This window comes from Pipistrellus hanaki (genome assembly GCF_964339955.1).
Source record: "Pipistrellus hanaki genome assembly, chromosome: 8".
In the NCBI taxonomy this organism is placed as follows: domain Eukaryota; kingdom Metazoa; phylum Chordata; class Mammalia; order Chiroptera; family Vespertilionidae; genus Pipistrellus; species Pipistrellus hanaki.
Genome location: NC_140510.1, coordinates 43,839,715 through 43,867,560, shown reverse-complemented (window position 1 = coordinate 43,867,560; position 27,846 = coordinate 43,839,715). Strand labels below are relative to the sequence as shown.

At 38.1% G+C, this 27,846-nt stretch overlaps 1 protein-coding gene across 1 annotated transcript in view; it reads left to right on the top strand.

The window, feature by feature from the left end:
• Window positions 1–27,846, top strand: part of LRP2 (LDL receptor related protein 2) — a 196,811-nt gene that overhangs the window by 61,027 nt on the left and 107,938 nt on the right. The window contains exons 7-16 of the mRNA XM_084892365.1: window positions 53–169; window positions 1,338–1,490; window positions 2,916–3,035; window positions 8,631–8,759; window positions 10,600–10,769; window positions 11,441–11,664; window positions 13,261–13,467; window positions 16,025–16,227; window positions 25,594–25,734; window positions 26,382–26,585. Coding sequence (XP_084748491.1) covers window positions 53–169; window positions 1,338–1,490; window positions 2,916–3,035; window positions 8,631–8,759; window positions 10,600–10,769; window positions 11,441–11,664; window positions 13,261–13,467; window positions 16,025–16,227; window positions 25,594–25,734; window positions 26,382–26,585 — 1,668 coding nt within the window. The remainder of the gene's footprint in view (window positions 1–52; window positions 170–1,337; window positions 1,491–2,915; window positions 3,036–8,630; window positions 8,760–10,599; window positions 10,770–11,440; window positions 11,665–13,260; window positions 13,468–16,024; window positions 16,228–25,593; window positions 25,735–26,381; window positions 26,586–27,846) is intronic.

Genomic DNA, 27,846 nt, shown 5'->3' with positions numbered 1-27,846 from the left:
AGTTTTTCCGAGTGCTTTGCGCCTTTGGAGAACAGCTGTGGTTTGTTTCCAGCCTACCAGACCTGCAGAGGCAATCAGTTCACGTGCCCCAATGGCCGCTGCATTAATCAAGACTGGGTTTGTGATGGAGACGACGACTGCACAGATAATGGAGATGAAGATGGATGTGGTAAGAGATCCCCATTGAAAAGTGTTTTCTTAAAGTGTTTCCAGAACTTGTTTTTTCCGATTTTCTTTGTTGAAAGTTATCTGTGTGTCAAGCAGGCATCAGGATTGTCTGGGACTTAAGGGACTTAGTGGGTAGGGAAGCAAGAGACTCCACTAAAAAGACCCAGCACTCAAATATAGCATAAATTATAATTTCTTCCCTTCTACTATTAAGGCAATACAGTAGGGTAGTCTCTCCCCCTTCTAGAGCTTACTCTTTCCCCTTTAAGTCTGCTTATTTTAACTAGATTTATATAGCACGGGAGTAGGATGGAGAAGGAGGGAAAATGGGGAAATGTGATTTGTCTTTGACCTATCCTTTAAAAATGACTTTGAATCTTGGTAAAAGTCCAGTTCAGTTTTGTTTTGTTTTTAAAATCTGATTTGCAAATAATGAGCGCGTCACATCCAGTGGTGGAAGAGGCACCATGAGAGATGGAGCCAGGGGTTGGTATTGGCAGGAGGGGCTGCTCTCCAGGGAAGCATTCAGAGATTCTACGGGAAGGAAATTGCCGATAATAGTCACTCTCTTCACTCTGCAATACCTCTAATAGTTCAGAAGTTACTAACACCCACACCATAAAGCAAGCTGCTTATACTGTGCCAGCCCCAGATAGAGCAGGCGCGATGCTTGTTCTGGACACATTCACTTGTTCCACATTTTGGTATCCCAACGAATGTAGTCTTCCTACATTTGAGTGATAGTTTTTCTTACACTGTTGACGTTTCCCTCAGGAAATAAGTAAACAAAATAGCAAAATAAAAACTCAGAAATCCTGGTGTTACCTTAATAGCCCCTCTTGTGTAATTTGCGATTTAAGTAACTGAATCTTCCTTTAGGGGTGATTCATCTAGTTTGTTGTTAACCCAGATCCATGCCTGCAACTTACTTTCATAACCTGGTTGGGGGGCTGCCTCCCCCAGAAAGAGTGAAACTTAAAGTAATTCCATTTTGCCAGTCTTTAGAAGTTCAAAAAAAGCTCACCATTAGAATTAGGAACTATATAGGCCATTTGTGACTTCTACCGGGTCTACTAGTATATCCTCTCTTAACCATGGGTTAAAGTAAAAATTACTGCCTCCATTTCTCATGTGGTTGTAAGTTTCTTTCTTTTCCCCCCTCTCCACAGAAAGCAGTCCTCATCATTTTCATAAATGTTACCCAGGTGAATGGGCTTGTCCACAGTCTGGAAAATGCATCCCAATTACAAAAGTCTGTGATGGGATTGCAGATTGCCCTTCAGGGGAAGACGAAGGCAATGCCACTGCGCACCGGCGTTGTGGTGAGTATAGAAATTTATCTGGGGATCTCTCAGATAAACGTGTTTCAGTTTTTGTTTTTTTTTTGTTTTTTTTTTAAATGACAGAATCCCAAATATAGAGAATATCATTTGGTGCTTGCATAACAAGCTATTCCAAGACTTAGCTGCTTAAGTCCGCATTTATTATTTCTCACAGTTCTGTGGGTTGCCTGGGCAGTTCTTCTGACCTAGACCAGCTCACTCCCTTGTCAGGATGCTGCGATAAAAGCTCTGGCTAGTGCAGGCTTGTTTACATGGTGGTAGGAAGAGCAAACCCTAGTGCGCAAGCTCTTTTTAAGCCTCAGCTTATATCATGTTTTATTGGCCAAAGCAAGTCACTTGGCCAAGTACTGTGTCAATGGATTGAAGAAATAGGCTCCATCGCTTGATAGAGGTGCTTCACATATCTTGCAGCTTTTTTTTTCTTCTTCTACCCAGCCACAATGATTTTAATAGCAATTTTAATGACTCTAAAGGAGATTTTATTCCCTCGCTTATAATTATGAAAAAAGTCTTTTCTGATTATTTTCAAAAAAGAAGTTTCTGGTTCCTGGGATATATACTTGAGTTAGTTGTTTTTCTGCTTTTTCTGTTGCTGTAGAATATTCACCCCACCATCAGCCCGTGAACTCTGGACAGCTGACTGTCCTGTAAGAGAATAACAATATATGACCTTGATTTCATCAATGGTGCATTCTAAAGTATCCAGTATTTGCCTAGAGGCAACTATGTACCTATAACCCTAAAGCCTCTTTTTTTTTTCTTCTTTTTTTTTTCTCCTTGAAAAAGACATGTAATGTTTAAATATGCAGAGACTTACAGGGCATTCTCCCCCTCACAACATTTTATTTAAAGGCCCTTTTTGAAAAGCTTTAAAAATTAGTAAGAGATATATAGTCACAGTGCAAAACAAAAATGAATAGTACAAAATAGGAAATAGAAAATAAAATTGACAGAAAGAAAGTACTCACCTGAAATCCTACTACTTGAAGCTCGCTAGCCACAGTAAATGTTTTTGGTGTTATTTTCAATTCTGTCACTTGGGAATTCTTGACCCTTTGTATTATGTAGACAAAGATAGATTTATGACCTGATTTTTCCATAAATGGCTCTTATGATGACCTATACATAGTTATAACTTTAAAAATAACTTCTTCAAAAATAGGAATTGAACTTTTGTCCCACAAATTGCAGTTAGGCTTGAATGGTGATAGACTTTCTGTGCTTTGACTACATGGTCACTTAGCTTTTATGTTTGAAAGAAGCAGTACTTACTTCTCGGGTGAATGAGTCTTGTTCAGAAATGACCATTCATTTATTTTTTCTTTAAAAATTTAATTTAATATAAATTTTTCCCCATCACCATGAGATGACCATTCAGTTAACCAAGCGTTTTTCTTTGTTTAGATGTGAGTTTGTGTCCTTACTTGAGCTGTGAGTATCAATGCCACATGGCACCATTTGGAGGGGCGTGCTATTGTCCTCCTGGTTATGTTGTGGACCAAAATAACACCCGAAAATGTGTCGGTAAGTGACCGGTGGGGACACGTGGTCTTTAATCAGGGTGCTTGCCACACTGATGAGGTCTATGGTCTTGGACAAAAATAGAGTTTGTGCTTGTGGGTAGGAGTGATGGTCTGTATAACAAAGAGCAACAGCCTTCGCAGAATACCTGAACAACATGGAGGTTTTTTTTTGTTTTGTTTTTTAAATACATTTTTATTGATTTTAGAGAGGAAGGGACTATTTTATTTATTTCTTTTTTGTCTGGTGAAACAATCCGACTGAGGTTGTCCTTGTGGTGTTCAAAGTGGGGATTTTTAGGTTTCTAATATCACGGACGGTGTCCCAAAGTTTGCCCATGATCTGATTGCTCCCTTAACTATATTCAACAAGACATTTAAGATCAAATGCTTTATGTAGGTCAGTGTGAGAGATCCTGAAGACTTAGAGGTTACACAGAATTTTCTAAGAAACCCCAAGTTTCTAATAATTTCAAAACATTTTATAAATAAACCATTATGTCCTTCAGCTGGCATTAATTGAGATTGCAGAACGCTTTTTGTGTTTTATCATTATCATTACACTAGGGATGCACTTAAGAGATTTAAAAACATTTTTGACACGAATGTCCTTCTTTCTTGGGTGGCTAACTGATTTTGGAACCCTTGCCTGTGCTCCTTGGCATTGCTGTGAGGCAGCTCATCGGTTAGTGTAGGCTGCTCCTTTGTCTTTGGCAAATGTCAGCTTCTCCACCCCACTTGACTGCCACCCAGCTGCCAATCTAATTTTCAGCTTTACAGTTGTCCAGGCATTGCCTCTTTCTCTTAGTAGAAAAGGAATTCCTATAGAAATACCAGAGGCCATATTCTCAATATTACATCAGCTTTTCTCTATTTTTCCTCTCTCAATCCCCAAAGAGGAGTTGGGGCTAGATTGCCTTGCAGTTGGAACTTGATAGGCCTTATATCTTTTCAGTAAAAATGACTTACTTTTTCAGAATCCATAGTTCAGTCTTGTGATCCCCACAACCTGTTCTCAGGCTTCTTTTTCTCATGGAGTCCAGATAACACAATTTCCAACATCTTTCCCTAAGATCTAAGTGCACAATAAACTTTGGGTTATATTTCCAAGTGTCTAGGACTTCTTATATGCCAGAAATCTAGGCCACTTCAATTTTTTTTTCTTTCTTTGCAGCCATTAAGAAATGAAAGACCATCAGAGTATGGTTTTTATATTGAATCTATTAGTGAATATAATACAGAAAATTGCAATATGATACACAAGATAATTTCAGGATTTATAGGAAGCCTTTAGTTCATAGCACACTGGAAGCAGTGCAGTCTGATTCGGGGGCACTGGTTTTAAGTTCCATGATGAACATCTTTCATTTCCTTCAGTATGTGCCTGGGACTTTAGTACAGATAACCTCATTTGGTGACCAGCTCAGAAGTCTACATTTGAGGGCCTTTGTGAATGTGAGTCCCTGCCACCTTTTCTGTGACCTATTCTGTCCTTCAAGAATGTATTTGTTGCCTTGAGTTTTGAAGCTAAATTGAGATTTATTTCAAATAAGACTATATGTTGCACTCTTTGTAAAGATAACTCATTAGTTTCAACACATGACATTAAGAAACCAGTTAACAGTTATTTCAGCTGTGCTTTTAGATTTGCTTTGGTTTGCTCTTTTTAAAAATGATTTTTAATTTTTATTTATTTATTTTAAATCTATTTTTATTATTTTATTTTAATTTTTAATCTTTATTGTTGAGATTATTACAGATGTCCCTCTCTTTCTCCCATCCCCCGTTACCCCTCTCTCCCGATTCCCGCCCTGTCCTAGGCCTTCCCCACCCTATTGTCTGTGTCCATAGGTAATGCATATATGCATATAAGATCTTTGTTTAATCTCATCCCACTCCCTGATACCCCTTCCCACTGAGAATCATCAGTCTGTTCCATTTCCATGCCGCTTATTCTATTTTATTCACCAGTTTATTTTGTTCATTAGATTCTTATTCTGCTTATTTTGAATTTTAGATTCAATTGTTGATAGGTATGTATTTGTTGTCACTTTGTTCATAATTTTTTATCTTTACCTTTTCCTTCCTCCTCTTCTTAAAGAATACACTTCAATATTTCATATATAATACTGGTTTAGTGGTAATGAACTCCTTTAGCTTTTTCTTGTCTGTGAAGCACTTTATCTGATCTTCAATTCTAAATGATAGCTTTGCTGGATAGAGTGGTTTTGATTGTAGACTTGCTATTCATCACTTTGAATATTTTTTTTGCCACTTCAACATAGTTTTTGTTGATAAGTCAGCTAACAATTGTATGGGCATTCTCTTGTAGGTAACTCACTTGTTTTTTTTCTTGCTGCTTTAAAGATTCTCTTTTTGCCATTTTAATCATGATGTGTCTCAGTGTGGTCCTCTTTGGGTTCCTCTTGTTTGTGACTCTCTGTGCTTCCTGGACTTGTAAGTCTATTTCTTTTACCAGGTAGGGGAAGTTTTCTGTCATTATTTCTTCAAATATCTTGCTTTCTCTCTTTTTCTGGCACCCCCATAATACAGTGAATCCCTGTATATTATTTTTTATTTCAGTCAATATGTGCTTAATTTCTGACTGTTTCTTTTCCATTTTTTGAAGGTTTCTAGTAGATTCTTGAGTAACTTTATAACCGTGGTTTTGAACTCTATAGCCAGTAGTTTGCTTTCTTCCATTTCTTTCATTTGTGGTATGGTTCTTTGTCTCCCCATTTTGACTGCTTCCCTGTGTTTGTTTCTGTGTATTATGTAGAACTACTATGTCTGCTTGAGTTGGTAGAGAGGCCTTGTGTAGTAGATGTCCTGTAGGTCCCAGTGGTTCAGCCTCCCCATTCACCTGAGCTGGGACCTCTAGGTGCACCCCTTTATGGGTTGTGAGCACAGTCTTGTTATAGTTGAGACTTGATTTCTGTTGGTGTTTCTGGGAGGAATTGACCTCCAGGCCAATTGACTGTGAGGAGCAGCTGTGACTACAGTGGGAGAGCTATTGTGCAGGAGACACCTCTATGTAGCTGACTTGTTTGTGAGGCTTTGTTGCTCACTGAGTCTTCCCCTTGAGTGTGGTGCTTATGGATGTGTAGAGTTGTAATCTGGTATGGTCTGACACTGAACACTGGGTACACTGACTCTTGGGTCTCCAGAGAGGTAGAAAATTAGCCACTGCTTGGGTGCACCCAGCAGGATCTACAGAGAGATCTGCAAATTCCTCTTCTTTGTATTAGATTTGGAAGTGCCCAGATGAGGCCCAGCTATGAAGTAAGGCAGGCTGGTGCTGGTGCTAGTATTGGGCCTTTTACTGATAGGTTTGGAGCTCCCTGACCCATCTGCAGCTTGTTTGACAGATTTCAGCCTGAGCAAGGACAGGCCAATCATATGCAAAAGCTGCTGCACACAGCTTGGGTGGGGTTTTAAATGGATGAGGTGGAATCTTAGGGAATAGACAGGGTGGAGTAAATAGAAATGACTGTCTGCCCTGGGACTTGGTAGGTCCCAGCATAGGAACAATGATTCCTGTGGGCATGTTTATCCCGGAGAAAGCTGCCCCCGAGTTTCTGCTCCAATAACCCAGTTCCTCCTTGTATGCTTCTTCGCCTCACCCTGGTGCTGGAGCTCAGAGGAAGCAGACCTTACAAGCTGAGTTTGTAGTGCCGGCCTTTTAAGGGAAACAGCTATGTCTCCAGCAGCCTCTGTGTCACTGAGCCCCAATTCGCACTGGTTTTTACAGCCTGTAGTTCTTACTGCCTGTAGGCACTTCTTTTCCCAGGTTTGGGATCCTGAGCTGGGCGTCTGGTATGGGGCTGGGAGCCCTTGCTTCTCTGGGCGGCCTCTGCAGAGATGACATCCCTCCGGATTAAAAAAGCACATGTGGGTGCTGGACCAGTCAGTTCCCTGCCTCCCCAACCTCCTGTCAGTCTCAGTATACTTTCTTCTTTACTTTTCCACTTGTAGGACTTCCATTCATCCAGCTTTCAAGCGGTTCTGGAGATGGTTGTTTGATATTTTAGTTGTAATTTTGATGTGGTTGTGGGAGGTGATGAGTACCTATGCCACCATCTTCAAATCTTTCTGGTTTGTTCTTTCACGCATTTTAATTTGACAAATACTCTCTGTATGGCTGTCATCCTCTATGTGGCTAACTCATTGCTAAAGCATCAGGTGTTGAAAACCTATGCAACACCTGATGCAGAGGTTTTTATCTTAGACATGGCTCCCCCGTGAATGCCTCAGTCATCATCAAAAATGAAAGTGAATAATCCTGACATGGAATCCATTCATCTGCTGCTGGTAGTCTTGACCCGGTGGTGTGCTGAGGCAGTTATAGGACTATTGTTTCTGATTGACAGGACAGGCTATTTGTTGATGGAATGACATCGTGGTGCAGAGTTAGGGCAGAAAGGTCATTCAGCATGGTGGGATTTCGCACAGCCACAAAGATCAGAGCATTTCCAAGGATTTTTGAATTATTTTCGAACCAGTATTTGTTAGTTGGAAGAGACAAAGAATAAAAAGGAAAGAAAAGTAACAGGGTGGGAGGTGGATATTGTAAAGCAATGTTAGTTTTTTTTATATAGTTTTCACTGCCTATCCTATGCTCATGAAAATACTTAAGTTTATGACTCAGTGGATAGAGGATTGGCCTGTGGACTGTGTCCCGGGTTTGATTCTGGCCAGTGCATGTACGGTGGTTGCAGGCTCCTCCTGACCTGGGCCCTGGTCAGGGCACATGCAGGAGGCAACCAATTGGTGTGTTTCATTCACATCGATGTTTCTCTCGGTCTTTCCCTCTCTTCCACACTCTCTAAAAATCAATGGAAACATTTTCTCAGGTGAGGATTAAAAAGAAAAATACTTAAATCTACTTTCTTGCATTTAGGTTTAATTGACTATGGATTTTAATTAGCCTTTATTTTTCTGCAAATGGAGAATATAGTTTTGTGTCACTAAAAGTGACAGAGATTTATTTATAAACACATGATAGGAAGGGTATTTGCACCCCCAAATTCTAGTTATGTCTTTCCGACTTTTGGTTTTCTCCAAAGTGACTTCAGACCCTTACGCACAGTCTCATCTGTCTTGCATTCCAGACGAGGTCATGACACTCTAGAAGTTTGAGGGTGAATGTCTCGTACTTTCATTCCTCCTGAGGCGAAGCCTTGGGTGCTATTTTCTCAGGGTGGAGGGGAGGGCTCAGAAGAGATAGATCAATGAAGCCTTTTTTATTTAGTCACATGTCCTTTTAGATATCTTGTCATGTTCAAATTGGATGAATTTTTTTTTTTTTTATTAGTTACAATCCTTGGAAAGAAAAATATTCTGGCACATGTCGTATTTGAGAAAACAGGACCATTAGCTTATTCCCATGACTTTCTTATTAAGGTGTCATGAGATAGTGGGCCATCAACAGGTGTGGTAGAATCCAATTCAAAACTCTGACATTTGCTGTAAATATAATCAGATCCAGAAATCTAGACGATTCTAGACTTGAGGTTACACAACCTTTTGGTGTATAGGTTGGCACTCCAGCCATCATTGGAGTAAACATCATTGCCAATATTTATTTCCCATATGGCAGATTTTGATGATTGCCAGGTATGGGGAGTTTGTGACCAGATGTGTGAAGACCGAGAAGGCCATCACCAGTGCCACTGTGCAGAAGGCTATATCTTGGAGCATGAGCGGCATTGCAAAGCCAATACTTCCTGTGAGTAAAAGAAGGACACTTGTATCTCTGAACACAATACTTGTGACTAATATCCTCCTTCCAGAACAGATGAAAAAAGAAATAATAGCATTTATACAGATGGAAGGATTAATCATCACAAATCAAGAGTGGTGCCTGCTGCTGGAAGAATGAGTCAACATGAATTTCCACTTCAATTATTAGGGACTAATTTGTGAATTAATGATGATCATTAATAGTTGTTTTTTTTATTGGTTGCTTGTTCACTTTGGGCTTGGACTATTATGTCACCCACCACATTTAATTGTGGAATAAATCTTATGCCTGCATTTGACCTACTTGAGCATCTATATTTTAATTAGTCTAGTCTACCTACTACAAATGTAGGTGACAAGTATTTATAGAAATAATTTTGGCATTGTTTATGCAAAATTTAGGGATTAGTTGAAAATGGACTTGCTAAATTTGGATTACAGTTTGTGAGAATGCCTGTTTCTGGTTTTTTGTTGGAATCAGTCCAAGAGTACTATAATAGAGAAAAACCCTGGGGAAAACCTGTTAAAAAAGATAACCCTTCCAGAGCATTTTTTTGTCACTATGAATTTCTGGGTGAGAAGATTTCAACTTTACTCTTTTTCCCAGTCCTCCCCCCCAACTTGATTTTGAAGTGCCTTTGGTGGCCTTCTGAAACTTAATTATCTGCTCACATCATTGATGAATGGGTAGTTATTTTGAGTAGAAACATTTCTTTTGCTGTGCATTAATTTTTAGGTACAGCTGATTTTTAAAATTATTTTTGAATAGATAATATATTCACACACTAAAAATTTTAATTGCAAGAATTAAAGTAAATAGTAAAATATCTTCTTCATCTGTTCTCCTATGCCCAGTTTTCATTTCCACTTTGCCATGGATAATCATTGTTTATTTCAATACTAGGGATTGTTAAATGCATAAGTAAGAATATACAAATATAGATAGTTAACCTTATTTTTATATATATAATAGTAAGCTACACACAATTTTGCATCTTGCTAATGTTACATAATATATTTTCAAGAGTTTTCCATATCAATGCAGAGAGCTCTTTCTCATCCTAGTAGTAGTATAATGGTGACCTAATATTCCATTGTTTTGGATGTACATCATTTATTTAACTAGTCTCCTACTGATGGACTTTTATATCAGTTTTTTTTAAAAGCTGAAAGCACTTTTTAAGCTGAAAGAATTTTTAAAATTAAATTTATTGGGTTGGCATTAGTTAATATGATTATGTAGGTTTCAAGTGTACATTTCTATGACAACATGATCTACCTATTGTATTGTGGGTCCACCTCCCAAGTCAAGTCATCTTCTATCACCACATGTATAACCCCCTTTGCCCCACCCCCTTCCCTCTGGTAACCACCATACTGTTTGTGTCTAAGAGGTTTTTTTTTTTTGTTTGTTTGTTTTTTTTTCTCTCCTTTGCTATTGTAAATAGAACCATGATGTATACTCTTACTGGTTTTGCATGTTTGTGGGTATATAAATATAGAAGATTTAGCTCCATCATTGCCATGTGATTTCCCAGTAATTCTTAACATGAATCTGTGTATTGGACTAGCAGTAAGGACACTTGAAATCTTGGCAGACTCTGTTCCTAATTTATTGTTACTTTGGACACTTCCTTTGTTCCTCAGTTTTCCCATCTGTAAAACGGACAGAGTGACACCTATATGTCTGCTTCAGAAGTTTATTTTAAAATAAGAAATATATAGAAGAACATATTTGAAACAGCAGAAAATCATATTAATTATAAGTAACATCATCATCTTTGTTCATTTGAAGGAGTGATAATGGCTTCCTTTTTCACATTTAGCTCATGGTGCCTATGTTATCTTCTCCAATGGTGAAGATTTGCTAGTTGGTAATATTCATGGAAGTTTGTTTACGCTCCTGGTAGCATCTCAAAATCGTGGAGTGGCTGTGGGTGTGGATTTTCACTATCAGCAACAAAGAATCTTTTGGACTGACACCGTGCTAGATAAGGTAAATAGAAATTTCAGGAGCATAGCTTGGGAGCTGAGAGAATCCCAAGCACAAAGTGTTGATAGCTTTTTACTTTGGGGGGAGAAGAGGGAAAAGTTTCTTTGTTTTCTAACAAAAAAGGCCCTTGAGATATTTTATGTTAATCAGCACCTTTTTCCATGCTATACTATTACATGGGAACTTTAAACAAAGCAGTCTATTATATGGATTAGCCTTGAGCAACTTTTAATTTTATTTGAAATGGAGTCCAAAAGCCTAATTAAAAGAAATAGTAGACATTCTTTCAAAACTGGATAGATATTTGGTAGTAATTTTTGAAACTTGATCATTCAAAATGTAAAAAGTACTCTGCTATCCCATATGATAAAAATCAGATTTTACCTTCATCTTCTAAATGGAATCATAATTGAGGGTTGGGTAAAAATATTGACAGTATTTTGACTAACAGCCAAATTTTTATTATACCGACTTATCTGGAAAGTGTGATGGATTTAATTTCAATTTTGAGTAATGTGGTGGTGATTTTTAAAACAATTTTTAGACTCCTAAAGCGTTACATGGAATTTTATTTCTCTCTCTTATATTTCCTTGTTCCATTAGTAAAATTCTAATTCAATTAAGTTGTACTATAGAATTTTTAAGGGGTATAATAATCTGGGTTTTTCTTTCAGGTTTTTTCAGTTAATATTAATGGTTTAGATATCCAAGAAGTTATCAATGTTTCTATTGATGATCCTGAGAATCTGGCTGTGGACTGGGTCAATAATAAACTTTATATAGTGGAGACCAAGGTCAACCGCATAGATATGGCCAATTTGGATGGAAGCCACCGGGTTGTCCTTATAACGGAAAACTTGGGGCATCCTAGAGGAATTGCCCTGGACCCAACTGTTGGGTAAGTAATGTGAAAGTGTACTGATTCCAGTATTTTTGGAGTTTTGTCTCTTTCCCTATACATAAGACATTCATTGGACTAAATGAAGGTTAATTGTTTTTAGGCTCTGTGCTCTAGAATCCATGTTTACTTTATTTTTCTGTTCATAGAAGCTGTAAAGGAGTTGTCTAAGTAGAACCTCATTTGAGGATATGTTATCTAAAAACATATAGAATACAAAAAATGTGATGTTTTAGGTGTATGAATTACTCTTTAAATTTTTTTTTTTTATTGATTTCAGAGGAAGGGAGAGGGAAAAGAGAAACATCAATGATGAGAGAAAATCATTGATTGGCTGCCTTCTGCACATCCCCCAATGAGGATCAAGCCCACAAATCAGGCATGGGCCTTTTACCAGAATCGAACCTGGGACCCTTTAGTCTGCAGGCTGATGTTCTATCCACTGAGCAAAACTAGCTAGAGCATGAATTTTATTCTTAATGTTTGCCATATTCGCTTGGCTGAGAGATTGGACTCTGTTCTGACTCAATCTAATAATATTGTTAAAACTAAATATTACTTTTATTTCACTATTATTAAGATGATCATGAATTGGCTGTAGAATTGGAAGTTTTTGAAATCGGGGAAATAAGATCTGAACTATCCCTTTTAGTGTGTTTTTTTTTTTTTTGCTTTATTTATTTATTTATTTATTTATTACAGACTGGGGTTGGGATGTCAATGTTAATAATGCAGTGCAAGTTGTTTACTGTAAATCAACCTAGTAAGACCGATAATGCTTACTTTTTCCAGATATACATCCAAATATTCCTATCTCCACATTTCAGAACAGTTATAGAATACGTAGCTTTCTCTTTGGTTTTTTTTCTCAGCTGTCTTAGGAACCTTGAATAAACTTGAGGCTACTAAAGTGTTGGTGAATGGTGATTATTCATTCCTATTTCCTGATATCTGCTGTTCTTCCTTGAAAGTGGATATGTTCTATAGACTAAGCCCTAGAATGGAGAATGAAGGAGGAAAATGGCTTGATAGCTATTTTAAAATATATTTGTAAGCTTTCCTGGGTGTAAAAAATAGAAGTGAAAAAAACCAGGGGACAGGGGAGAAAGTTAGGAGGGAGGATATGAATTTTTAAGCTACCGTATTAGTGCATTTTTGTAGTTGTTATTTGGAATTGTTGCCTCTCCTGATTGGCCTTCTTAGTCTCTGATTTAAAAAAAATATATATATTTTATTGATTTTTTACAGAGAGGAAGGGAGAGAGATAGAGAGCCGGAAACATTGATGAGAGAGAAACCAGCCACCTCCTGCACAGCCCCCACTGGGGATGTGCCCGCAACCAACATACATGCCCTTAACTGGAATCGAACCCGGGACCTTTCAGTCCGCAGACTGACGCTCTACCACTGAGCCAAACCGGTTTCGGCTTAGTCTCTGATTTTTAATGCTTTTTAATTTCTGTGTTATTTTATACCCCCAGTTCTCTAATCAGCTGGAGGAAATTTCCATTGATCTAAACAAAATTAAAAAAAAATTATTTCAGGTAAGCTTGTAAAGTAACTGACTCTTCTTTCGTCTTTTGTTTTTCTTTCATAGGTATTTATTTTTCTCAGATTTGGACAGCCTTTCTGGGGGACCTACAGTGGAAAGGGCTTTCATGGATGGCACTAACCGTAAAGATTTGGTTAAAACAAAGCTGGGCTGGCCTGCTGGCATAACTCTGGATCTGGTATTAAAGCGTGTTTACTGGGTTGACTCTCGGTTTGATTACATTGAGACTGTAACTTATGATGGAACTCAAAGGTAAGAAGTACTTAAACATATAGGTTTTGGTTGACATTATAGCTTGAATGACCTTTGTGTTGACATTCGCATGGTGACCTGCTCTTAGTTTTAACTTCTTTAGTGTTCCATAGTACAGTCATTAAAAATTACCTAGAACATTGTTCTTTGATTTCTCCCCCCAACCCCTCTTTCACTCTTAGATAAAGCACATTGTTTTCATTAACTCCTGAGTTCACTTATATCTAGGAACATTATACTCTGGGTCCCTCAGGGTTGATTTTGAAAGATAACTTTGTCTTTAAGCTTTCTAACACTCCCTCCCCCCGTTAATAAGTAAATGCTTTATTATTTATTTAACATTTTCTGGTGGAAAATAATTGGATTTTACTCTGCCCTTGTATATATTTCAAATTTCAAAGAGAAATTCTGACTCTGAAGTATATCACTTCAAAGATACTTATACAATATAAACAGAATATTTGAATATAGACTATGGCATATATTTTCTTCATCTTTTAAAAAAATATATTTTATTGATTTCTTACAGAGAGGAAGGGAGAGAGATTGAGAGCTAGAAACATCTATGAGAGAAAAACATCGACCAGTTGCCTCTTGCACACCCCCCACCGGGGATGTGCCCGTAACCGATATACATGCCCTTAACTGGAATCGAACCTGGGACCTTTCAGTCCGCAGACCGATGCTCTGCCACTGAGCCAAACCAGTTTTGGCTATTTTCTTCATCTTATTAGTCTGATTAGAACTAACTATATATTATTTAATTTTTTAAACTATTTTAGATCCTCTTCTTTCGGTATTTTCAAAAATTGGTCTTAAAAATTGCCAAGATAAATTACTTTGTGCATTCAGCCAATAAATTGACCAGTTAAATTTTTAAAAATGACTGGATTTTATTGCCTACTCAATGAAAGGCATATTATAGTTTTGTTCTTTATATATTTCATAAGGATGGTATCACAGTTTTCCAGTGGATTATATATGCTTAGAACTGTCTCTACTTGGTTAAATCAAGTGATTGGACATTAAGGCTATGACTTTTTATCACTGAAATTGCTTCCTATATTGAGAGTATGAATTAATTGAATGAAAAAATATTTGTTAACCTGCATATAAGAGCAGTTGAAAAATGTCCTATTTTTTCTCTTTCACAGCATTATATTATATAATCCAAATATTTTTATGCTAAAAATAAAAGATAAAAATTAATAGAGTTTCAGAAAGATAGGAGTAGTCTACTGGCTGTGAGGAAACAGCAAAGAGATATAAAGCTCGCGAGTACAGCTGAAGTCACAAAGTCATTGCCTCTTGCTTTGCCAGCAGGTGGCATTCAGGGTTCTGGAATTTGCTAACTGAAAAAGAAAACCATTCTCCAATCTTAACGTACCATGTCATTACTGAATGTTTCAAAGTGTGCGCTAACTTGCCACCTTAGATTTCTTTTTTTTTTTCTTTCCTATAGTATTTCCAGTGTTAGTATCTTTGAGTTCTATTGTGCTTTTCAGTTTTCAGGGGCTGCTCAGATTTTTGTCTTATTATGCCAAAAGAAAACAAACAGACAAACAAACAAACAAAGAATGAGTTTCCCCCGGGTTATTTTCCACGTCACTTTTTAAAATATGGCCTAACTGAATGAATCATTCATGTGGATGTTGTCCTGACAGGCACTGTTTGGCCCCTTTCACTTCTGTTTTCTCCCCATTTAAATAACTCTGGGCATGCTGCGCCTCTATTACAAGTATGATTAATTTAGAGTTTCACCAAGCAGAGCCTTAGAGTGGAATAGCACTGTTTTTTGTTCTCACCAGACCAGTGGTGGGGAATGATAGGCCTTTGGGCCGTATATACGGCTCGAGAAATGATCTGGCCTGCCCTGCTAAATAAGGCTCTAGGGGTGAGTTAATTAAATATTTGACTAACTATCGTAGAGTAACTTTTAAGTTGATAATTTTGTATGCCCCTTGAATGATGCTGTAAATATCTAAATGGCCCCTGGCAGAAGAAAGGTTGCCCACCCCAGTACTAGAATGACATCAAGAACAGGTCTGTGTGTGTGCTGTGGGTGGGACTCTCGCACTCAGTGCCCTGCACCCTAATTGCTGAGGAATGGTCAGTGGTCCAGTGGGAAGTCAATGTAGGAAACATCCTCTACCACACTTCCGATCCCTGTTACGCTCTTTCACCGATGGATTTCAAAATGACCTGTCACATCTTAGCCCTTTTCTATGTGAGGCAACCTCAGAATGAATTACCAAGTGTGAAAATGGCAATTTCTATAAATAAATAAATAAATAAATAAATAAATAAATAAATAAGTAAATATCTAGAACAAGATAGGAGTGGGTCTAGAATTTAAGTTTCAAGGGTTTTTTTCCAAGAGACATGACAATTCTTCTATCGAATGTAGATGGAAATATATCTATTTTATCTATAAATTCTATATATGTAGCAAGAAATTTATTTAGTTTTTCTATGCATTTGCTTGAACTAATTTGACTTTGAATCAAAATAAAGCAAAACGAACAAAAAATCGTATGCTGTGTTTCTTTTATAACAGGAAGACCGTGCTTCACGGAGGCTCACGCATTCCTCATCCGTTTGGAATAAGCTTGTTTGAAGACAGTGTATTCTACACGGACTGGACAAAGATGGCTGTAATGAAGGCAAACAAGTTCACTGAGACCAACCCACAGGTGTACTACCAGTCTTCCCTGAGGCCCTTCGGAGTGACTGTTTTCCACCCGGTCAGGCAGCCCCAGGGTAAGCCCCACAGCAATAGGAACCATTAGGTACTGGCCTTGGAAGAAAGGCTTTCTCAAAGCTATGAAGTTAATGATTGGGGATCGATGAGATTTGGATGGTATTCTCAAATATGTGAATGGTTACCTAGAGAGTTAAATCTTCTGAAATTGACTCTGCGGGGAACTTAGAGATGAGTTTAACAAATATTTATTGTCACTGTAATGTGCCAGATCCTGACTAGATCTTGGGTGATGGCAGGAAACAATCCAAACCAAAATAACTATCTTCATTGTACTGGGAGGAATCTTGTAATACAACCCTATAATATTATAGTAGTTGAGGAAACCGAGTCCCAGAAGAAGATAATGACATGCCGAAGTGCTCACTTGAGGTATTGTCAGAGCCATTTCTTTGCTTTTCTTCCTTTCTTTTTTTTTCTTTTTTTTTTTTAAAAAATACATTTCATTGATTTTTTTACAGAGAGGAAGAGAGAGGGATAGTTAGAAACATTGATGAGAGAGAATCATCGATCAGCTGCCTCTTTCACACCCCCTACTGGGGATGTGCCCGCAACCATGGTACATGCCCTTGAACAGAATCGAACCTGGGACCTTTCAGTCCACAGACTGATGCTCTATCCACTGAGCCAAACCGGTTTTGGTGAGCCATTTCTATATATAGGCACTGTTTAGTCTCTTGAAGTAAGTTTTGTGTTTCACGGTTTTAGGTTGACATGACTAACTGGACTATATACAGTTCCTGCATTTGCTTGTATATCAGATAAAGGAAATATGAAAAATTAAATTATGATTCTAGAAAGCTTAATATTAGTGAACAGTCATTCAGAGAATGACATTTCACTTTAAAACTCTTTGTGTTAAGTGACAGATCTGGAATCTCCCCTAAATTGCCACTCTTGCCACTTTGAGTCAGATATTTGATCCCACCTGTTTGAAGGAGGAAGACTATATATAATTAGGTTGATTTTTTTTTTTTTCATGTGATCTTTTTTTTTTTATTTATTTTTATTTTTTTTATTTTATTTATTTTTTAATATATTTTATTGATTTTTTTTTTACCCCCTCTCTCCCTCCCACACATCCCCTCCCTCCCCAGAGTTTTGTGTCCATTGGTTGCACTTATATGCATGTATACAAGTCCTTCGGTTGATCTATTATCTCCCCCAGATCTTCCTCCCGTCCCCACTGTAACTTGACAGTCTACTTGTTGATATACTGTCTCTATATCTATCTTATGGTTCACCAGTTTATAATGTTCTTTATTATCCACAAATGAGTGAGGTCATGTGGTGTTTCTCTTTCATTGATTGGCTTATTTCACTCAGCATGATGTTCTCCAATTCCATCCAGGATGCTGCAAATGATGAGAAATCCTTCTTTTTTATGGCAGCATAGTATTCCATTGTGTAGATGTACCATAGTTTTTGGATCCAATCATCTGCTGACGGACACTTAGGCTGTTTCCAAATTCTGGCTATTGTAGATTGTGCTGCTATGAACATAGGGGTGCATATATCCTTTCTGATTGGTGTTTCAAGTTTCTTGGGATATATTCCTAGAAGTGGGATTACTGGGTCAAATGGGAGTTCCATTTTCAGTTTTTTGAGGAAACTCCACACTGTTCTCCACAGTGGTTGCACCAGTCTACATTCCCACCAGCAGTGCGCGAGGGTTCCTTTTTCTCCGCAACCTCGCCAACACTTGTCGTTTGTTGATTTGTTGATGTTGGCCATTCTGACAGGTGTGAGATGGTACCGCATTGTTGTTTTGATTTGCATCTCTCAGATAATTAGTGACTTTGAGCATGTTTTCATGTGCTTTTTGGCCTTCCTTCTGTCTTCTTTTGAAAATATTCTATTTAGGTCCATTGCCCATTTTTTAATTGGATCATTCATCTTCCTTTTATTTAGTTGTATAAGCTGTTTGTAGATGTTGGAGATTAAACCTTTATCAGTGGTAACATTTGCAAATATGTTCTCCCACACAGTGGGCTTTCTTGTTGTTTTGTTGATGGTTTCTTTTGCTGTAAAAAAGCTTTTTATTTTGATGTAGTCCCATTTGTTTATTTTCTCTTTAGCTTCCATTGCACTAGGGGTAGTATCAGTGAAGAAGTTTTTTTGGCATACGTCTGAGATTTTGTTGCCTGTGGATGCTTCAAGTATTTTTATGGTTTCCCGTCTGATGTTTAAGTCCTGTATCCATTTTGAGTTTATTTTTGTGTATGGTGTAAGTTGGTGATCTAGTTTCATTCTTTTGCATGTATCTGTCCAATTTTCCCAACACCATTTATTGAAGAGACTGTCTTGACTCCATTGTATATTAGTGCCTCCTTTGTCAAATATTAATTGAGCATAGTGATTTGGGTTGATATCTGGGTTCTCGATTTGATTCCATTGATCTATATGTCTGTTTTTGTGCCAGTACCAGGCTGTTTTGAGAACAGTGGCTTTGTAATACAGTTTGAAATCTGGTATTGAGATACCTCCTACTTTACTCTTCTTTCTCAGGATTGCTGTGGCTATTCGGGGTCTTTTATTGTTCCAAATGAACTTTTGGAGAGTTCTTTCTAGGTCAGTGAAATATGCCGTTGGTATTTTAATGGGGAGTGCATTGAACTTATAGATTGCTTTAGGAAGTATGGACATTTTGATGATGTTGATTCTACCAATCCATGAACATGGTATGTTCTTCCATCTGTTTACATCTTCCTCTATTTCTTTTTTCAGTGTCGTGTAGTTTTCCGCAAATAGGTCCTTTACTTCCTTAGTTAAGTTTATTCCTAGGTATCTTAATTTTTTTGGTGCGATCATAAATGGAATTGCTTTTTTAGTCTCTGTTTCTATAAACTCACTGTTGGTGTATAGAAATGCCATAGATTTCTTGGTGTTAATTTTGTATCCTGCTACATTGCCAAATTCATTTATTAAGCCAATTAGTTTTTTAATGGAGTCTTTTGGGTTTTTTATATACAATATCATGTCGTCTGCAAATAAGGATAACTTTACTTCTTCTTTTCCAATTTGGATGCCTTTTATTTCCTCCTCTTGTCTAATTGCAATGGCTAGTACTTCCAGTACTATGTCAAAGAGGAGTGGCGATAGTGGGCATCCCTGTCTTGTTCCTGTTCTTAGAGGGAATGGTTTTAGTTTTTGCCCATTGAGTATGATGTTTGCTGTGGGTTTATCATATATAGCTTTTATTACGTTGAGGTATGATCCTTGTACTCCCACCTTGTTAAGAGTTTTTATCAGGAAAGGGTGTTGGATTTTATCAAATGCTTTTTCTGCATCAATTGATATGACTATATGATTTTTATCTTTCAACTTGTTTATGTGATGTATCACGTTTATTGATTTGCGGATATTGTACCAACCTTGCATTCCTGGTATAAATCCTACTTGGTCATGGTGTATGATCTTTGTGATGCTCTGCTGGAGCCGATTTGCTAGAATTTTGTTGAGGATTTTGGCATCTATGTTCATGAGGGATATTGGCCTGTAATTCTCTTTCATTGAGTTGTCTTTATCGGGTTTTGGTATTAGGGTGATGCTGGCTTCATAGAAGGAGTTTGGAAGTGTTCCTTCCTCTTGAATTTTTTGGAATAGTCTGAGGAGGATAGGTTTTAGTTCTTCCTTGAATGTTTGGTAAAACTCTCCTGTGAATCCATCTGGCCCTGGGCTTTTGTTTGCTGGAAGCTTTTTGATGACTGTTTCAATTTCTTCCCAAGTCACTGGTCTATTGAGATTTTTAGATTCTTCCTGATTGAGTTTTGGAAGTTTGTATTTTTCTAGGAATATGTCCATTTCCTCCAGGTTGTTCAGTTTGTTGGAATAGAGTTGTTCGTAGTATTTTGTAACAATCCATTGTATTTCGGTGGGGTCTGTTGTTATTTCACCTCTTTCATTTCTGATTTTGTTTATTTGGGTCCTCTCTCTTTGTTTCTTGGTTAGCCTGGCTAGAGGTCCATCTATCTTGTTTATTCTTTCAAAGAACCAGCTCTTGGTTTTGTTGATCTTATGTATTGTTTTTTTGGTCTCTATGTCGTTTATCTCTGCTCTGATTTTTGTTATTTCCTTCCTTCTGCTTACACTGGGTTTTTCTTGTTGCTCCTTTTCTAACTCTTTGAGTTGTAGAGTTAGATCATCTGTTACTATTTTTTCTAGTTTTTTGCAATAGGCTTGTAAGGATATGAACTTCCCTCTCAAAACTGCTTTTGCTGTGTCCCAAAGATTTTGGATTGTTGTGCTTTCATTGTCATTTGTTTCCAGGATGTTTTTAATTTCTTCCTTGATTTCTCTGGTAACCCAGTCCTTGTTTAATAGCAAGCTGTTTAGTCTCCATGTGTTTGATTTCTTTGGATTATTTTTATTGTAGTTAATTTCCAGTTTTATGCCATTATGGTCTGAGAAGATACTTGATATGATTTCTATCTTCTTGAATTTGAAGAGACTTTGCCTATGTCCCAAAATGTGGTCTATCTTTGAGAATGTCCCATGTGCACTTGAGAAGAATGTATATTCTGTGGCTTTGGGGTGGAGTGTCCTGAAGATGTCAATTAATTCCATCTGGTCTAGTGAGTCATTTAGGATTGATATTTCTTTGCTGATTTTTTGTTTAGATGATTTGTCGAAGGGTGACAGTGGGGTATTAAAATCTCCTACTATGATTGTATTGCTATTAATCTCTCCCTTAATGTCCTCTAGCAGTTTTTTAATGTATTTGGTTGCTCCTGTATTGGGTGCATATATATTTACCAGGGTTATTTCTTCTTGTTGGATTGTTCCCTTTAGTATTATGAAGTGGCCTTCATTATCTCTTGTTATGTCCTTCACTCTGAGATCTAATTTGTCAGATATAAGTATTGCTACCCCAGCTTTTTTTTCATTTCCATTTGCCTGGAAAACTTTTTTCCATCCCTTCACCCTCAGTCTGTGTGCATCTCTTTTTCTGAGGTGGGTTTCTTGTAGACAACAGATGTATGGGTCTTGTTTTCTTATCCAATCTGTTACCCTATGTCTTTTGATTGGAGCATTTAATCCATTTACATTTAAGGTTATTATTGATAGGTACTCATTTGACGCCATTTTTATTCTATACCCGTGTTCCTTCTTCACTTCTTATTTCTTTATTTTTACAGTAGACCCTTTAGCATTTCTTGCATTGCTGGTTTGGTGGAGATAAATTCCTTCAGTCTTTTTTTGTCTGTGAAGCTCCTGATTTCCCCTTCAATTTTGATTGATAGCCTTGCTGGGTACAGTATTCTTGGATTCAGACCCTTCCTTTGCATGACTTTGTATATTTCATCCCATTCCCTTCTGGCCTGATAAGTTTCTGTTGAGAAATCAGTTGCTAGTCTGATGGGGGTTCCTTTGTATGTAACTTTCTGTCTCTCTCTGGCTGCTTTTAAGATTCTTACTTTGTCGTTGTTGTTTGCCAATTTAATTATAATGTGCCTTGGAGTCTGTCTTCTGGGATTCATTTTGCTTGGGACTCTGCGGGCATCTTGGATTTGTGTGGTTTTTTTCTTTTCTATTTCAGGAAAGTTTTCTGTCATTATTTCTTGAAATACTTTTTCCATGTCTACCTCAGTTTCCTTTCCTTCTGGAACCCCTATTATTCGAATATTATTTTGTTTTGTTTTGTCCCAAAGCTCCCGTAGGCTCTCCTCCTGCTTTTTAATCTTTTTTTCTAGAAGTTGCTCTACTTGGGTATTTTTTTCCATCTTATCTTCTAGCTCACTGATGCGGTCCTCTGCTTCATCTAGTCTACTCTTGATGCTTTCTATTGAGTTCTTCATGGTAGCGATGTCACTTTTCATTTCTTCTTGGTTCTTCTTCAGTTCCTCATGGCTCTCCTTCATTTCCTCATGGTTCTTTCTCATTTCTTCTTGGCTTTTGTCAAATTTCTCTTCCATTCTTTTTAGCCATGCTATGATCATTACTCTGAATTCTTGCTCTGGCAGGCTGCTTACCTCTGGCTCGTTTACTTCCTTTTCTGGTGATGCCTGCTTTTCTTTCAAGTGCGGACTATGTTTTTGTCTCCCCATGGCCTCTCTTTTCAGGATGTCTGGTTATGTGGTATTCCTTCTCCTGCGTTGATTTTGAGGTACAAAATACAACACTACCAGGTACAACACAAGCGGCACTTAACAGGAATGTATTTACAATATTAATAACCTCTAATAAAGGTGACCACTAGAGAAAGGCAACTTAGGGGATAGGAGAGAAGGAATAAAGGTAAAAATAAAATAAAGAAAAATTAAAAAAAAATAAAATTAAAATTAAAAAAAAAATTAAGTAAATTAAAAAAAAAGAGGGATAAAGAGATAGAAAAAGAAGAAGAAGAAAAAAGTAATGACAAAATGAAGTTGGAAAACAGGGAAAAAAAGAAGAGGGAGAGAGAGAGAGAGAAAGAGAGAGAAGAAGCAAACTAAAAGAGAAATGGGAAACAAACTATATATATGTGGAGAAAATTGCCATAGAAAAAACCTCTGGACCCAGCCAATGCCAGTAACAATACTTGGAGATTAATACAAACTACAATATCCACTATTATTAAGTAAGGCTATGATATACAGAAGTAAAATAAACAAACAAAAACAGAGGATTTAAAAAAAAATACAAAGCAACAATAACAATACAGGAATAAGCATAACAATTTCACTAAAAGGCATAAAAATTCACAATAATCAACCTTCACACATACAATGCGAAAAGGATAGAGGGGAGAATGGATTTTTTTTTTTTTTTTTTTAACTAGTTAATATAGTGCAGAGATTGGTATTTATACACTTGGATCAGGGGTTGGAACTTAGGTCTATAAGTATAGTGAGAGCTTTAGCAGGGGGTATAGAGAGAGAATAGAGGAAAAACTAAAGCCGGAAAGGGATAGGATAAACTGTAGACTAAAGGGTAAAGTTTAGTAAGAGAGTGATAGTGTAAAGGTTGAGTTGAGATAGGGTTGAATGATGCTATAGTAGAGATTAAAATAGAATGAAGGTTACTCCCAATGTAAAATAAAGAAAAAATAAAATGGTACTAGAGAGAGAAAAAAAAGGAAAGAAAGAAAAAAAAATAAATAAAATTTTTTTTTAAAAAAATTGCAAAATAGCAGTAGTAATAGTGATAGAGATTGAAAAATGTAGTAATTGAAAAGGTAAAATCAAGTAAGGAAAAAAGAAAAAAAATTGTTTCTTAAGTAAAAGATATGAAAAATGAAAATTAAATAAAAGATGTAAAAAATGAAAATAAAATAAAGTATAGCAAAATTAGCATAAAAATGACCAGTACTGGTCACTCACTTCCTCAGTTAATGTATTTGGCACTTCTGATTCTCGGACCAGACAGTCTTGCAGTTCCCAGCTTTCCACTGCACCTCAGTTTTGTAAGGTAATCCTTAATTTTTAGTAGACTATATCTTAGATATTTGTGTCCATTTATTTTTGATTAATTAAAAGACAAAAGAAAAGAAAGGAAAAAAAAAAAAAAAAAAAAAAAAAAAAAAAAAAAAAAAAAAAAGAAGGGCAGTTTGTAATTCAGCTCTTAGGTGTCAGTGTTTCCGGTTTGACCTCCCAGTCTTTTTGGTTGCTCCGGCCTTCTTTCTCTATGGCTCTAGCTGGCAGGGTGCCAGCTGGCTCCCAGACTATCTCTTCTGGCTCCGATCCCTTGTTTCCAGGGAGGCACTTTCTCCCTGCAAATTCCCCGGATATGCCCAACTAGGCTGATCTTCCCTAGTATTCCGAAGCTAGGGGGTGAAGGGGATCAGGCGCCGAGGTGTCCAGATGCTCCGCCCTTGGCAGGACAGCCGCGATTCTTAACACTCTGTCCCCTGGCTTTTAAAAAAAAAAAAAAAAAAAAAATTCCCGCTTCTGGGGAAGCTTATGCCAAACCCAGCACTAGATGTCGCTGCAGCCTTCTTAGGGCTCAGCTTTGCGGGCGCTGCATGGAGGCAGGGCCGGAACTCCCCGGCTACTGTGGCTGCCGGCACCGCGGGACCGCGATCTCTCAGGCTTTCCCCGCAAACTCTGACCTTTCCGTGGGTGACTGAAGAACTCCTTTGAATCCACGCGCCAGCGCCAACTCGGGCGTCTCAGCTACTGGATGGACCTCTCCGCAGTGGGCTTTCCAGGCCTCAGAGAAGCCACTCCTTTCTCACAGCACTGCCGCTGCTGCTTCTGCCGCCGCCGCGGCCGCCGCTGTGGCAGTGTTGGCCACCCGGCTGGAAATCCTGTCCAGCGGATCGCTGCCTAGCTTCCTTGAAACCTCTGCTGCCCCTCAGCTGCCAATCAACCCTCCCTGAGCGACTCAGATGTTACTTTTATCTGTTCTGGGACCAGAGTCAGAACAAGTCCGACTGTTCGGTCGCCATCTTCAAGCTCCGCCCCTGTTACAATTCTGATTTTTTTTTTTTTTAAAGAAATCATCCACTAGAACCAAAACATTCAGATGAATATCCTTCAATGTAATACTCGTTGGAAAATACACTTTATATGAAAATACATACTGTATCTGAAAACATTTCTGAAATTTCTATTTGGAATAGTTTGTGAGCCTTTGACCAAATATATTGCTCTATTTTATCATTCTACTTATTTATTTTATTTGCCTCAGAATGATATCTGGCTGTTGTTTCTCCAAATCAATCCACCTGAGATGATAAAGAGAGTATTTTAAGGAATAAGTCAAAAGCCAATAAGGCAATTTCAAAAGCACATGTAACATTTTTAGCTGTGGCAGCATTGTGTACAGTGAGCTTCCCAAGGTCCTTGTGTTTGAGGGCGGTTTTTGGAAGTATAAACTGGTTTGTTGCAAACTTGCAGGGTTTTGGAGTCAGATCTGAATTTAGTATAGCTGGTGGGCCACTGAATAATCTTGGGGCAAATTGTTTTATCCTTTGGAGACTTGATTGCTTGCGAAATTGGGGTACTACTACTTACCTTTTAGAGTCTTTGATTGTGAGTTGGTTTTACAGAGTAAGCACCAGTGACTTATAGTTATATCTTACGATGGTAAAATAACACTTCAGGTATTTTTTTTTGGGGGGGGAGGGGTAATGGGAGGAAGCAGTTATTTTCCAATCATTGAGGCTAGCAGACACAATTATTGAGGAAAAGGAACCTCCCAAATTATCTAGTTGCAGGAGTCTTGTTTTTTGCCACCACTACTTTGAGAGTAGATGGGAGAGAAGTGAAATTGAGAGGGCCAGTGCATCTAGGGGTGAATGTATATAGTAGCTACCCATAGCAATGTCCCTGAATTTTAAAGGCATTATTCTATTTCACCTACAGGGCATAAAAGTGGCTTCATGTGTCTGGGATAATTATACATTTCTAACTGAGATTTTACCTTGTGCATTTTCCCTCCAGTCAGCAATCCATGTGGAGATAACAATGGAGGCTGCGAACAGGTGTGTGTCCTCAGCCACAGAACCGACAATGGCGGCCTGGGTTACCGCTGCAAGTGCACCTTTGGCTTCAACCTGGATAAGGATGGCCACCACTGTGTTGGTAAGAAATTGGTTTGGACTGTCTTTTTGGAAGGTGGCACAGGGTTATGTGCTGCTCTTGGACTTGGGCCATCTCCCCGTCATACTATTTTACTTGCTGTAGCCCACAGGACGTCTTCCTTAGCAGGCATCTCTCCCCTTTTTACACAGAGTTGTGTTTGAGCAACATGTCTATCTTTTGGGATTCGCCTTTAATTCCACATCTAGGGTTTCCTGGGGCTCCCTTTCTCCTTTATCTCCTACCCAAAATCTTTGTCTATCTTTTTAACTATGCTTTTGAAATCCCATAGGATTTCATTTTAAGTTCTTTTTTAACAATTGGTTTCAGAAAGGAAGGGAGAGGAAGAGAGAGAGAGAGAGAAACATCAATGATGAGTGAGAATCATTGAGCAAGTGCCTCCTGCATACTCCCTACTGGGGATCAAGCCCACAACTCTGGCATGTGCCCTGACAAGGAATAGAACCCTGACTTCCAGATTCATTGGTTAATAATCAACCACTGAGCCATGATAGCTGGGCTGCAGATTTATTTTTTGTTTATTTCAGAATTATAAAATGTGCTTTATGGATGTATAAGTAATTTGTATGTAATTCAGAGAGGGTAAGAATCATGCTGTGGCTGACCATGCTGTGTCCTCCTTTCTCTAGCCGTTAAGCAATTCCTGATCTTTTCATCTGAAGTGGCTGTGCGAGGGATCCCATTCAACATCTCTACCCAGGAGGATGTCATGGTTCCAGTGACAGGAAATCCTTCTTTCTTTATTGGAATTGATTTTGATGCCCAGGAAAAAACACTCTTTTTTTCAGATACATCAATAGACATGATTTATAAACAAAAGATCGACGGCACAGGTGAGAATTTTGCTTTCAATAATAAGGCTAATAAATATAACTTGCTTAGTAAAATTTTGCATTCACTTCTTACGCAGCATCCATTACCAAAGGACCTTCCATGTCTTTGATTGCCATCTATGTTGGAATTATAAATCAGTGTGGGGAGACTTCTGATAGGGCATTTACTGAATGTCTTCTCCCCTAGCCTGGGGAATGAAGGCAAGGTCTGGGAAGGCTGCTTCTTGCAGGAGTTGATGAAATTCTCCACCCAAGCTTTCTGAGGTTCAGATTCATAATGCCAATTGCCTTTTGGGCATCCCACAACCACCTCAAAACCAATATATTTACGCAGACACCTTTATCCCATTTCTCACATACCTCCTGCCTCAGGAACATGACAATTTCACCTTTTCCATCCTCCCCCTATTCCTTCCACTCTTTTTAGCTTCTCTCATTAATTCATTAACCTCCAGGCATGCTCTGAAACATGTGAAATTCTCTCTCTCTCTCTCTCTCTCCCCAGTTCTTGCTTTCTATAGCCCCCCCCCCCCCCGCCCCCTTCACCGCTTCCTTTGGAAAACTTCTCCACATTTCCATCTTGCTATATGCTCCATTCAGAGACAGCTCTCATACCATCCTGTGCATACCTCCATCACATTAATTGCATCCTTCCCCCTCTCTCTCACTTTATTATAAATACCTTGAAGGCAGTGTCCCCACTTCTCTATGACTCAATTTTCTCATCTGTACAATGGTATGTGGGCCATTTCTTGGCTCAAAGTAAGTGCCCAATATAAGCTATTAGTAGTACTATTAACAATATTGTGTTTTCTAAACCTGTTCTGGTGGAATGTTTTACAATTTTCTGGAAAATGAGTGGAGAAAGCACAAGGGTTGTATTTCCTACTTTGAAAGAAAGAGGTGAGATTGTTTACCCTGATTTAGATTTTCTATGGCGAGAAAATAGAAAAGAGGGGAAAAGTCACAAAAATTTCACAAAAAGGAAAGTGGTCTTTTTTATTTCCTCCCCACCCCCACCCCATACCTAGTTCCGATTTCCTTTCTGGGATCTTTGCTGGTCTTTTCCAAACTTGGCAACTCTGTGGCTATGAGAAGCTGTTGATGAGAGGGCTGGGCGGTCCTGCCTCAGAGATATCCCCAGTCGTACCTGGCAGTGTCAGCTTACCAGAGCTGTCTGAGGGTGGTGTTTGTGTGGATGTGAACTCAGGTATCTCTTCTTCAGATGTTCTGCAATGAAAAAAATTTTTTCCCCCTCGAA